Source organism: Epinephelus lanceolatus, chromosome 15 (assembly GCF_041903045.1).
Source record: "Epinephelus lanceolatus isolate andai-2023 chromosome 15, ASM4190304v1, whole genome shotgun sequence".
Lineage (NCBI taxonomy): Eukaryota > Metazoa > Chordata > Actinopteri > Perciformes > Serranidae > Epinephelus > Epinephelus lanceolatus.
Genome location: NC_135748.1, coordinates 14,987,281 through 15,000,491, shown reverse-complemented (window position 1 = coordinate 15,000,491; position 13,211 = coordinate 14,987,281). Strand labels below are relative to the sequence as shown.

General features: G+C 41.7%; 1 protein-coding gene across 1 annotated transcript in view; it reads right to left on the bottom strand.

The window, feature by feature from the left end:
- Window positions 1-1,485: 1,485 nt before the first annotated feature.
- LOC117267646 (leucine-rich repeat and fibronectin type-III domain-containing protein 2) overlaps window positions 1,486-13,211 on the bottom strand; it is a 193,759-nt gene continuing 182,033 nt past the window's right edge. Inside the window, exons 5-6 of the mRNA XM_033643663.2 lie at window positions 8,177-9,573; window positions 1,486-2,604 (exon numbers count right to left, since the gene is read on the bottom strand). Of these exons, the coding sequence (XP_033499554.1) occupies window positions 1,614-2,604; window positions 8,177-9,552 (2,367 nt within the window). The 5' untranslated portion in view covers window positions 9,553-9,573 and the 3' untranslated portion in view covers window positions 1,486-1,613. The remainder of the gene's footprint in view (window positions 2,605-8,176; window positions 9,574-13,211) is intronic.

Below are 13,211 nucleotides of genomic sequence, written 5' to 3'. Positions count from 1 at the left end.
AGAGACCCACAAGATATTGAGAAAGGCATCAAAATGTGATTGAGATGTCTTGGTTGATCGTAGGCAGTAATCTGAAGAGCCACTAATTCAAAGTACCTTCCTGCAATGTACAGCTCCATATGAAAGACAGTGGAGGATAAATGATTAATTGATGAATCAGTTTAAATAATACATAAACCAAAAAGGGTTCTGTATCATGCAATCTGGTGAAACTGATTTCCAGAGAGTTTTCAGCTTTTTGGCCGTTAAAAAGTTTCTTTCTTTCTCCAATTTTCTCCACTTAACATCCTCTCATGAGCAGCGTAATGACCTTCATCAAGCTAATAAGAGTCAATTTGGACTCATTCGGCCATTTAACCTGGCTAAATGAGTAATTGTCATACTCTCTTGTTTGTGTTACCTAAAGAGAATTAGAGCCGAATAATACATCCTGCTGTGGGGATAAGCGAATGATTAAGTGAGCCTGATGGATTTCAAAAACTATTCCCATCTGGTGACAGTAATATGTGCTGATAGCATCTGAAACCATATCCTGAGGCAAACACTCTGTTTATATCAATGGCCTTAGAGCCTACAGGGACCGCTGTCACCAGCATTAGCCAATGGGGAGCATATCAAAGCATCCAGAAAGACATTTTTGCAACAGCAGGAATTCAACCTGAGCCGGAAACATACTCAATCTGATTGGCTGGAGACTAAATCATTCTTTGAAGCGTTTGCAAACAAGTAAAGAACATTGTGTTTTGAGCTGTTTGTGATCCTCTTGTGCATTTGGGGTTTTGTTGTATTTCCAGTCGCTTTCATATTTAAATAACCTCATATGATACATAACCTGAGGTAGAAATACAAGCCTGGCTTGTTGTGGTTCAGTGGTACTGATATCCAGAACACGAGACCATACTGTTTGAAAATAAGCCGTGTTTTCAGTTTGTGACTGATTGAAATTTGACTTAACTGTTGAGAGATATGAAATGGTTGTATGTGAGGGGGTAGCTTCTGTGTGTATGTGTTTATTATGACCTCATTAAAGAGCTGTGCCTCTGCCTGCTGATGAATCACCTCAAATAATAAATAGTAAAAATGATAGAAAAACCAAGATGAAAATAAAAAATGACTTTGTTTTAATTTTCTATTCGCTCCGCTGGTCCTTCTCTCTACTGTCGCAGTAGTCCCATTCATGCTGAGGGTCCAAGACATTGTGACGCATGTCCAGTTCACCACAGTCAAGGCAAATCCTCTTGGCATTCAGTTCTTTTGATAAAGACGTAGTAAATCCACTTTGAATTTCTCATCTTTCTTTTCCCTCTTTCTCTTGGAGACACTCTCACGTGCCCTGCAGATTGGAAATGATTCCCTCTGCACAATCCACGATTCGGCGTTGGTTTGAGATGAGAACAAGATTTCAAATACAGTTAAACACTGTCAGAGATTTGAGATCATGGCCAGGAATCTATCGATTTGAGTGTCTTTTATCACATAGTTACTTAGACAGTATTCACATGGAACTTCATGCAATACCCAAAGGCAGGTCCCCTGTGGATCATCCTGCCCCTGCACTCATCTTCCTTTAGTTCCTGATTTTTTTTGGCCATGGACCTCGCAGATAGACCCACTCAAACTGTGCTTTCCATCACCCACTCCGAGCTCTCAAAAGTGGGCTTCTCATCCTCCCTGTCATCATACTGCAGCAGCATGCCGTTAACAGACAGACTGCGCTTAGTCCAGATGTTACTGATCCTGCGAGGGTAGTTGCTGCGACACTGTGCAGCCCCAACATGACCCATGTCAAACGAGTGGCTCCTCTTGGGCTTACCCTCCTGGGGCATCCCTAGTAGACGCCCCAGCATGGTGGTGGACTCTGCCCTCCCGAGCAGGGGTTCTTTATCGGACGGGGGCAACATGGCCACCGTCATCATAGCACTGGAAGTGGTGGCGGGACCAGGAGCCCCATGGTGGTCCCTCGCTACTCCTCTCAGCTCCAGTGAGGTGAAAGCCCCTAAAAGGTGGTCCAGGTTTTGCCGTGCTTTGGCGCCGTGCCTGTGCCTCCTGAACTTGCTGCTGGGCAGAGTGCTGCATTCACTGCCCTGCATGCTGTAGCGGTCTCCAGTCCCCCTTCCTGTTTGGCTATCTAATGAGTTAGAAGAGGATGATGATGAGGAGAGACTGCTCTGGAGGGATCCACACTTGAACTCTACCATTTCCTCACGCATGACCACCACCGTGGATTTGACCTGTGGTGGAGCACCGTTGAACCGGTTCAAACCCCCATTGGTCTGTGAGTAGGTGTTGCTCACAGTGGGTAATTTATTAGTCTGGATGCCACTTGTCACCTTATATCGCACCATGAGGATGATGATGAACACGAGCAATGTGGCCACAATGATGCCACCAATGACCAGGATCATAGTGCCACCCAGGAAGCCACTGTGGAGAGACTGGCACTGCGGGTAGTCCTCCCTGGTGATAAACTGGACACAGCCTACAATGTTGGTGGCAGTGAGGGTGGTGGCGGTGTCATCCCAGATGGCCAAGACACACAGGTCATACTGCATCCCTGGGACAAGATTTGTGACTACAAAGGCTCTGTTATTCATGGGAATCATCCTGACAAGAAACAGAGAGAAAGAAAAATACAGCATTAAAAACACAGACCTCTTGCTGTGGGAGTTCTAGACAAGAGGAGAGAACTTTAGTGTTTAAAGCACCACTGGCTTACTGTATTATGCTGGGGCAGATCAAAGAAAGAGCCAAAATGAAGCATGCTAAGTAGCTTTTTATATGCATGGAGTAATTCAGAAAGATGACTCCATTGGTCCCAGTATATCCCATTCGATATGCATGAAGCAATAGTAATGAGATACGTATTCAATGGCCACTTTTTGAATACTGTTTTGGCTAAATGTAATTTCTTGTACATTCCATTTAACATGCATTCAGTTGTTTCAGCTCACTCTGTTATTATTCCAGTTGTTTAAATGTGACTCAATAACTAAGCCTCGCTGCTTTAGACTGAAATAAAAGTCAATGCTGCAGTGTGGGTTAATTCTCTGAGATGTATCGCCAATCAATGAAATGCTGTAGGATCCTTTGTGTTGTGTAGACAGGGAGTGATAGAAGCTTTCATCCATGAAATTCATCTATGTAGACTGCAGAGACAAACACACGCAACACGCTCGAGCTGTCACATGGCATAATAAGATATAAATACCCCAGACAATATTTCCTTGTGGTTGTATAAAAGGCTATGTATCAAAGCCTATGGATGTCAATTGGAAAAGACATTCTTTTTTTCAGATATTTAATGTGTTTATCACCATGTAATGGAACTCAGTTTAGATATTTTACCCCTAAAATCATGAAAGAATTCAATAAATGTAATTTGTCTTGACGTGCACTTTCTCACAGAGCTTGACTAGTCAAACAAGTGCCGTCATTACAATTTGAAACAGGGTTTTGAAGGATTCAATCAGAGCTGTCGCTGTTCTAGTTTTTGTACTGTCAGCAGTCTGCTAAGTGTAATTAACTCTACTGACCACATCTCATTAAATCAGAATGAAACCACTTAGATGTCAAACTTACATGGACCTTTGTAAGATATACTCTGTATGCAGCCCATTGCCCATTGCTCAAATTCGTACATGCTGGACAAATTGGATGACTAAGATTTTAGTCCATTGCCAAAGCAAATTCCTTGTAAGTGAAAAACCTACTTGGCAATAAATCTTACAATTCTGATTCAGTGCCACTTCAGGAATAATGTGTCCAGGTGGGTAACGTGTCTGACTTGCATGCAGAATTTGTGTCCTTGTGTCACAGACCTACAGCTAGTGTTTGCTTTTTATTAGCAGTACCCATGATGTTTCCCAGACCTTAATCTTAATTTATACTTCTGTGGCTACATTCATCGCCTCCATGGTTATGCCACAGATTACACCATAGCTACAACCAGGCTGATCTCATGTGCGGTTTTGTATGCATAACTACAAAAAGTAATCCAACAAAATTTTTATGTATCTCACTTAAAGGGATAGTGCACCCAAAAATGAAAATTCACTCACTATCTACTCACCCATATGCCGAGGGAGGCTCAGGTGAAGGTGAGTCCTCACAACACTTCCAGAGATCCAAGGGGAGAGTGGGTAGCAACAAAACTCCACCTAATGGAGGCATATGGTGCCCCAGATTCAAATGTCCCAAAACACATAGTTGAAACCACAGAATATCTCCATACTGCTCGTCCATAGTGATCCAAGTGTCCTGAAGCCCCGACATAAAAAGTTGTTTGGAAAAACGTCATTTGAACTCTTTTAGCTTGAACTTTTTTTGCCTCATTGTAGCCTGCAGGTCTAACTGCATCTCTGTGCACCACGTTCACGTGTGTGCCCTTGCGCTAGACTGTTAGACATGGGCACCGCGTTCATGTGTGTTTGCTGGTCTCGCACAAGCGCACACGTGAACGCGGTGCACAGAGAGGCAGTTAGAGCTGCAGGCTACAGTGAAGCTAAAAACAGAGTTCAAATGATGTTTGAACTTTTTATGTCGGGGCTTCAGGACACTTGGATCACTATAGACGAGCAGTATGGAGATATTTTGTGGTTTCAATTATGTGTTTTTGGATGTTTGAATCTGGGGTGCCGTAAGCCTCCATTAGGTGGAGTTTTGTTGCTACCCCCTCTCCCCTGGGATCTCCGCAAGTGTTGTGAGGACTCTAAAACTTCACCTGAGCCTCCATCGGCATGTGGCAGAGTGGATAATGGGTTAATTTTCATTTTTGGGTGCACTATCCCTTTAATCCTGAGCCAGTAATTCATGTCTAACTCACACATTTGGAAGGCTGTGATGACATGACCAATGCGGTGATGGGAGTAAGGAAGGAATTAGTTGGTGTAAAGAGGCAGGTTTGAGTGATGGATGAGACTTTTCCACAGGGAACCTGTGTTTGGAACCAACCTGCTGTTTCCCACTGTTAAGCAGACACATAGCGCCCACCCTCCAGCTTAACACTGTTAGGCAACAATTACTGCAACAGTGCTGACAGAACCATGGCCAGACAATTTATACTCTCTGACTTTCACATAGGGCTCATTTAAATTCTGCTCATTTAACTTGATGAAATGTAGAACATGATTGCTCAGACAAATCTATAATCAACAACCAAAGTTAAGTCTACCTTCAGTCATTAGAGGGCCATCTCAAGTCACAACTATGACATATCAACAGAACTACCCACCTGCCCCCCGCTGCATATCTGCTGTAGATGCATTGCCACTGCTTTATTACTGCACTGTGCTAAAACCACAGATGAACGATTAGTCTACAACAATGTGCTGTGTCGATTAGTGGCTTTGATAGTCGAATAGACGACTATTCTAAATTCTGTATATCAGAGATTCTCAACATGGGATACTTGTACCCCATGGGTTACTCATGCAATTGCCAAGCAGAGAAGTTCATATAAGAAGCTAAATTAATGCTTGATGGGTTCAGGGTATGTCATGGCATGTGGTAGTAGTAGGATTGCAAGCTTGACCAAACTCCACTTTTATGTAATTAATAGTGTCAAAATAAATTGGACATGGTGGATGGTATCAGTAAAGGGGGATTTGAGCTTATCTGATTAAGGCACATCTGACAAGGCAACCAAGTGGCTGAGAACCACTGCTATATATAATCCACTTAGGCTGTAAAACATTAAGTAACAATGTCTGTCACATACTGTAACTGTGGGTTAGGTATCTATAAATAGATTCTTCAATTATCAGTCGATTGTTGGCTTGCTGTTCTCCTAGAGTACATGCATCCATATCTTTGAACCCTCTGATTCGCCTCCACCACAGAGCCCAGACCCCAGTGGGGCCGCATTCCATTATTCATCCCTAATTGCCTTTTTCCATAACTAGGAAGAAGCTGCGTTGGCTCACATGTTGAGAGAACTCATGCAATATTTCTCCTCCCCCACGTGGCTCTGATTGATTTTTAATCATGCCATCGCTTGAGTGTGGGCAGTGCCCTGGGAAACTGTGTCAGCCAACTAGAGGAGCGCAGTAGGAGTGCATGTACGAGCAATGAAGTCATACCAATATTAATTCAAAAACAGTAGTTGGCCTCTCTGTGCACGTTATCTTTTCCCTCCAGCTCCTAATTTGTCTTCTGACATGCAAAAGGACTGCACAGCCGTTATTGTATAAGAGCATATATATCTATTGCTTTAGGGTCTGCTGCATACTGAGTGCACTCATTATGAAGTTGAAAATATTTTAAAGCATCAAATTTGTAGTAATGATTCTTGACTAACACCAACATTAGGAATGCCATTAAAATAATCACTTTTCAGGGAAATAATGTAGGTGCTGGAAGTCAGTGAACAACGGGGGGAAAAGTGCATTTCATAAAACACACATCAGTGTTATATTTGCAATTTTGTAGGCAGTAGATAAAATTTGTGAAAAGCATTAGCAAGAAATGCAGATGAGTCATCTGACGTTTTCATCACCAGGAAAAAAAAACAGGTACTGAAAATTCATATTGTTCTCCTTTTTTTCTGGCATGACAATCTGGCACAGCAAGCTGCGTGCAAGCAAGGAAATCAGATAAACACCTTATTACTGAATTCACAGGGATGGTGAGTTGCATCCACAGTGTTTGAACAAAGTAATATCTCTCTTCAATATTGTGCACAGTTCTAATCTCATATTCTCAGCTAATAACCAGACTTTTTCCCTTCTCTTATTCTGTCAATTATCTTTGATTAAACATCTTGCAGGAATGTGCAGTACAGGTGAATTGTGTAGGACTTTGGCATAGTATAAGTTATTGTGCTGTTGTGTTGTTGCTAAAGGGATTCAGCATCAATTGTCAGTGTTGAAGGAAGCATGAAGCTGACACAAAATTGCTGTAACTACTACTCACAACGGGCTACTTTAACAATTTTACACTATTCTGATGCCGTAAATACCATCTTTAGCATAGGGTACTCATTCTTTAAGTGCACTGAGCCTAAGGGGATACTGAACTCAAAAACAGTGTGATATGTTTTTGGCAAATATGGGAAAATATCTAAAAAGCTGTCTGATAAAGTCAAAACAAGGCTCATAAGAAATGGATCTATTTGTTCTTGCAGCACAGCATATTTGGCATTTTTTAACATCTTCCTCAAATTGATTTCATGTTAAACGGCGCGGCTGTTTTCTGTATTTCCAGCTCAATTATCTTGGTTGAATGTCACTACTTTTACTGTCTCATTTGACTTTGGAAATTGATTTCACAGAGCCCAGAAGATCTTCAGCTGCAGTCTCCAAGCTTACACTTTATGGACTTGAGCAGCTTAGGAGGGATACATTAAAATGAGGGTCTATAATCCTTTTTCTTCTTGGATTTCTAATTAATGGTTCAGGGCAAGGATTTCACTTTGGGCTCCACTGTCCTTAAAAATGTACAAACGCTGTTCATTATTTTTGGTGAAAGCAATTGTCAATTTAAAGGAAAAAATAAATAAAAATCTCAGGGATTAAGAAAAATGAATGTTGATCTCTGAGTAACCCTTCAAAGAAATTGACTGTCTCAAGCACTTACGCAGTAAACATTAGCAACTGACTGAAGAAGCTGAGCAGTGAGTGTGCTGAAGTTCAATATTATACCTCGGGCTTAATTTACCACTTTGACCAGAAAGGTCTCAGCTCTGTTTACCTACAAAAAGTAATGCACCGCAATTCGTATATAAACCCCATAATCATTAACCAGTAATTTGTGTATATCCCACATAATCAGGGAGCCTGCGATCATATTACCAATGCACTGACAGGAGTAAAGAAGCAAGTATAAAGACTGAAAGTCTGTGTAAGAAGGTAAGTAGAGTTGGTGGATTGGTCAAACAACACAGGACTTTACCCCAGAAGATCAGTGTCTCGTGAAACCATGTGAACATTGAGTTTGTAACTTTACTTGCCTACATCTAAAGACCCCCTAAATATATTTCTTCCTCTAAACTTAACCTATGTAACTTAATGTTTAGTACATAATTTTATGTTAAGTACGTAACTTTAGGTTAAGTATGTGATCTCATTTGTGGGGCACTGATTGATAGATATCATACAAACCCTTGTATATTCATTTTCGTATGATATCATATGGACAACTGTATGAGGATATATAATAAAATATCATTAATTATTCTTACCTATAAATGAGAACTTCATCCTCTGAACAATTGTACTGAAGCTGATACATTTTGACCTTTGGAGTTGATTTGCTTACAGTCCACTTGACCAGAGCAGAAACGGCAGTCACTTCTGACACAGACACCACCTTCTCTGGTAAAGGTTTAGGCTCCCCTTTGCTGATCTTAGTAGAGCTAGTTATGTCCGAAAGCCCTGACTTGGACTGTGTGGTACGGTTTGTACCATTATTCAGATGGGGGAGTTGAATGATTGACAGCTCAATGGAGGCTGTAGATTCTCCAGCAGCATTGGCAGCAATGCAAGTAAAGGTCCCGTAATCCTTGGATGTGGTGATTGTAATGTCCAGGGTGCCATTTTCGTAGACCGTTGCTCGGGAGGAGTTGCTGATCAAGCGGTCATCAGGAGCAACCCAATGCACAGTTGGCATTGGATCACCGACTGCTTTGCAGCGCAGGCTAGCCGTTTGGCCTTCCAGCACAAGCAACTTGTGTGTATGTTGTGTGATCAGAGGGGGCTCACAAACAAACTCCTCTTCACGAACAGACCAAAAGTAGCGCCCCTTTAGACTAGTTGGAGAAGCGCAGGTTTCCATGTCATCCTCACGCTCCAGTCTTCGAAGCCAAAGCACTTCACAGTTGCAGTGCAATGGGTTTCCGCCAAAGCTTAGAGAGAGAGGAGGTGCATAAGGAGTGCTCATTACTACATTGCTCTGAGAGCGCGCAAAGATGGGGTCTGGAGGGAGCTTTTGGAGACGGTTGGAGGTGAGGTCCAAGCGGGCCAGTTTATCCAGATCTGTAAAAGTCCCCTCTGCAATGAAGGCGATGAGGTTATGATCCAGACTCATCTGATGGAGGTTGACCATCTTGCGGATGGCTTCCCAAGGCACACTGCGCAAGTTGTTATATGACAAATCCAGATCCTCCAGTGTCAATAACAAGTCATCAAAGGCTGCGCTGGAGATCCGACTTAGCTGATTGTTGTTGAGGATCAGGTGCTGCAGGTTGACCAGCCCTCGGAGGTCATCCGGTCCCAGCTCAGTCAACCGGTTACTGTCGAGGTGCAGCGATCTGAGGGTTTCCAGGTCGATGAAAGAGAAAGACTGGATGGCGCTGATGGTGTTGCGAGACAAGGTGAGATCAACCAGACCTGTCATATTGGCAAAGTCCTGAGTGGTGACCTTGAGGATGAAGTTGCCGCCCAGCCGTAGCTCCACAGTTCGCCGGTCGATGTCCGGTGGGACGAAGAGCAGACCTTTGGAGGGGCACAGAGTCCCCAGAGACTCAGAGAGATTCTGGCAGACACAGTATTTGGGACATGCATGGACCATCGTAACTGCGGTTCCCAGAAGCAGGAGACTGATGACCACTTTGTCCATGTTAGTTCATACAAAGGGGACCTGCAAAAACAAAAGAAAAGCAAGATCAGTTTGAATTCAACCTTGAGATCAGCTTACATATTTTTGGTTGCCTATGTCAGGCAACATTTGGTTGAACATAGCTGCATGATGATTTTAATGTTTGATGCATAAGTCTAATCATTACAGCTTTAACATTTCAAACATTAAAGTCTTCACACCCAGAAAATTCTTCACTTAATCATCCCTCTTCCACAAAACTGAAACACTGCTGCAGTTTTGTGTGCTTGTGTAATTGCCCCCATTAACACAGGTCAGATACATCTCACCATGGACCTTGGACCACGGAGGCAAAAATTGCTCAGTTGATGAGCTGGTCTGATTATCATCCTTGAGGATTTTTTCATATTAATATTCTCCATTATAGCATTCATATGCATGTACTTTGCAATGCAAAGAAGGTGTGAGAAATCACATGAGGATTCTCTGAATGAAGCCTGGGATTAAACAGCTAAGAAGCTATTTTTAATGACGCACATACTTATAAGCTGTCATTACCGATATGCTGCTATGCATGCAGTGGAAAGTAGATCAAGTGGAGCACATGCATGTGTATGCTTTTAGCAACGGATGAATTATTAATGGAATGCTGCATCACCTTGCCAGTTTAAATGTGAAAATGGTGTAAGATTAAAGTTCTGGTTTGCATGTTTACTGGCAGTGTCTTCCTCTTTGGGTATCTCTGTGTATGTCATTTTCCTTTAGGTCCCCTTTCTCATTATAGCTGCACCCTTTTGACAACAGATAGTGCCGTTTGGAAAAAAAATTCTACATTCTGCAGGTGTCAGACTTGGCTGACGAAATCAGCATGCCTCCATGAACGTCTTAACAGAACTTTACACCTGGCTGACTCCTCCAAATGGCTTTAATTCCCCCAGACATTTGTATCATTAATTCCTAATACACTCAAAACCTAAAAATCAATTTCAATCTTTTTTCTTTTACACTAGCAACTTTTATTATTGGGAAAACTCTGCCTTATAGCCTGTGTGGTTCACACTAGAGCCATGTGGAGGAACTGTTGTAATGTTTTCATGTTAACCACATTCTTGTGCCATCATTCATCATTAGTCATAAGTGTATGAGATACTGGTCGCAGGACTCCTTATCTTCAACCACCTTGTAACACCCCTTCATGTGTAGACTCTATTTTTCAACAACTCATAATTACAAGAGGAAGTATGTATAAATAACCTCTTTCCCTCTCGATACCAATTTGCAATTATATCATGAAGTGCCACTGCATCTGGACTGTGTGTTACACAGAGATAATTGGAATGAAATTGCAGGCAGGAAAAAAAAAGAAAGTGAGTCATGGAGACTGTGCAATAATCATTAAAACTGAGGAAATTAATAAATCACAGCCGAGGAATTGACATTTTCACAAATAGTATGTTCATAAAATGAGCCATATTTACGATTGGACCAAATGGTAAAGACATTGGACAGTACTGTGCCACTATTTAGTGTTGTAATACCACAAACATGCTTTACAGTTATCACAATTACAAAGGGGCTCAGCCTAATACAAAACTTAAAAGGAGGCTATCTCAAAAGGAAAAAAAAGAACATTTGACAAATAAACAGCCGGGGCACACCAAGCTGATGGTCAGCCGTCGGTCAATGTCTGGCCATCGGTAAACATCTGTCGCTGTAGTTTTTGCTGCATATTACACACCATTAGCAGTAATCGGCCCTTGCCAGCTTTTTTTTTTTTTTTTTGCCAATTCAGCATGTTGAACATTGTGCCATCGTTGGCTAGCGCACAGTAAATATCCTTTAGTATTTCAACACTGGATTGTGTTATTAATGTGCTAACAGGCTAACTAGCATCTTGAATCCGTCCTGTCCTCATGCTGGGTTCCCTTTTTGAATGATGAACACAGACTACTGCCACCTGCTGGTATGTAGAGTTATTTCCTTTAATGCAGGTGAAGAACGAAAATGTTAGTTGGGTGTTGACTGTAGTCTTTGCTATGTTTTAAGCGCAATTTTTTGGCTGAGACACAGGTGACTTCAGGTGATGCAACAGTCAGACTTCATGCAATCAAGCATACTTTGTGACAGTACATTTACCCAAGGAGTTATTTAGCTTGGAGTTTAACTAATAAAACCTCCACCTTTAAAGCAACATTTTCAACAGCAGTCACTGTGGCTTTGCTGTAAAGTTGCAGTCAGTACCAAAAATTTACATTGTCCGAGAACACATTTTGGGGATGCTGTCACTGTAAATCTCTTCTCTTTGGTAATTACTACTAAAACAAATAACAACAACAAACACAGCATGTACTTATTTATTAGCAAAAAGTTAAATTTTGACTGAGGTGAAACAGGATAAATATAAATTGCCGTTTTACATTCATACCACAAATAGACCCTTTGTCTCAGCTGTCATGTTTCTGAGCAGCCCATTATATTAGGGTTCAATCAGCACTGCAGAGAACTGCGTGAAACTCTGTGAAAAAGGTGTTTATTTTAGCCAAATAATTGCAGACTTGATGCATACTGTTCTGACCCTCTCAGCACTCTGAAGCTAATCCCCACAAGGCCTCACGGTGAGAGCTGTCAGTGATGACAGACACTTTCTCTCATGGACTCATTTTAATGGACAGCATCTAGAAAAAGCAACTGAAAAGCCCCGCAAAGCCACAGAGGCTGCCTTTTTTATTTTCTTTTGATCTTCCTTCCCCCTGAAAATGGACAATTGTGGTGGGTAAGCATTTTTTTTAAAATATACAAATTTGCAGAAACGCACATAGTGCTGGCTGGAAGCAGTTGAAAAGTTCAGTATAATTCCAGTCTCGCAACAGTTTCCCATTAGAGCATACGTGTGTGATATGTTGTGGGGGTATGGTTGCTGGGCAGAGGAAGCCAGGCTGGGGAGAGGCAGAGGTGACCTTTAGGGGATAGAGGAGGTTCAGTCACAAAGAGATGGGAACCATGGATGATGTTTAAGGTCTGCATTCATTTACTCATGGCCTTTACCAGGCCTGCTACACTATCTGCAATTTAATGTAGGGGACAAAGATGCTGCTGAAATACCAACAAGCACACATTCTATACAGTTACACTGTGCATTAGCGGCGATGGCATATAGAAATAAGATTCCCATTATTAACCCATTTGAATGGTTTTGACATTCAGGCTTCTTTAGTCAGTACTGTGCCTGCCTCCATCTCCTCCGTGGAAAATATAGTAAGGTCCCCTGACTTTTCACGTAACATGTGGCATTTAATGCATAGCATAGTTATTTGTAAAATGTTGTGTTTATTGAATATCACAAGATTTAGCTTCACAGCTCACTTATTGTGTTATCAGTGCATCCTAGCAGTTGGTCCTTCTTAAAGCTCCTCCACTAATGAACAGTAGGTGTCTGACTATAGCTTAGCAACCGTGAAGTAGGCACAGCAGGGTTCTTAAGCTTTAGATTTCTCCACATGTTGCATAGTGTGTAAAGGGTGATACCCTGCATCTAAAGGGTTTTTTAATCACCTTTGTATATCCAAAAAGAATAAACATAGAGTAAATTAAAAAAAAGAGTAAAGAGGAATGGATTAAAATGCATAAGGGAAAAGAAAGGACTGATGCACACTGATCAGTTTATAGCTTTTAATAGTGTA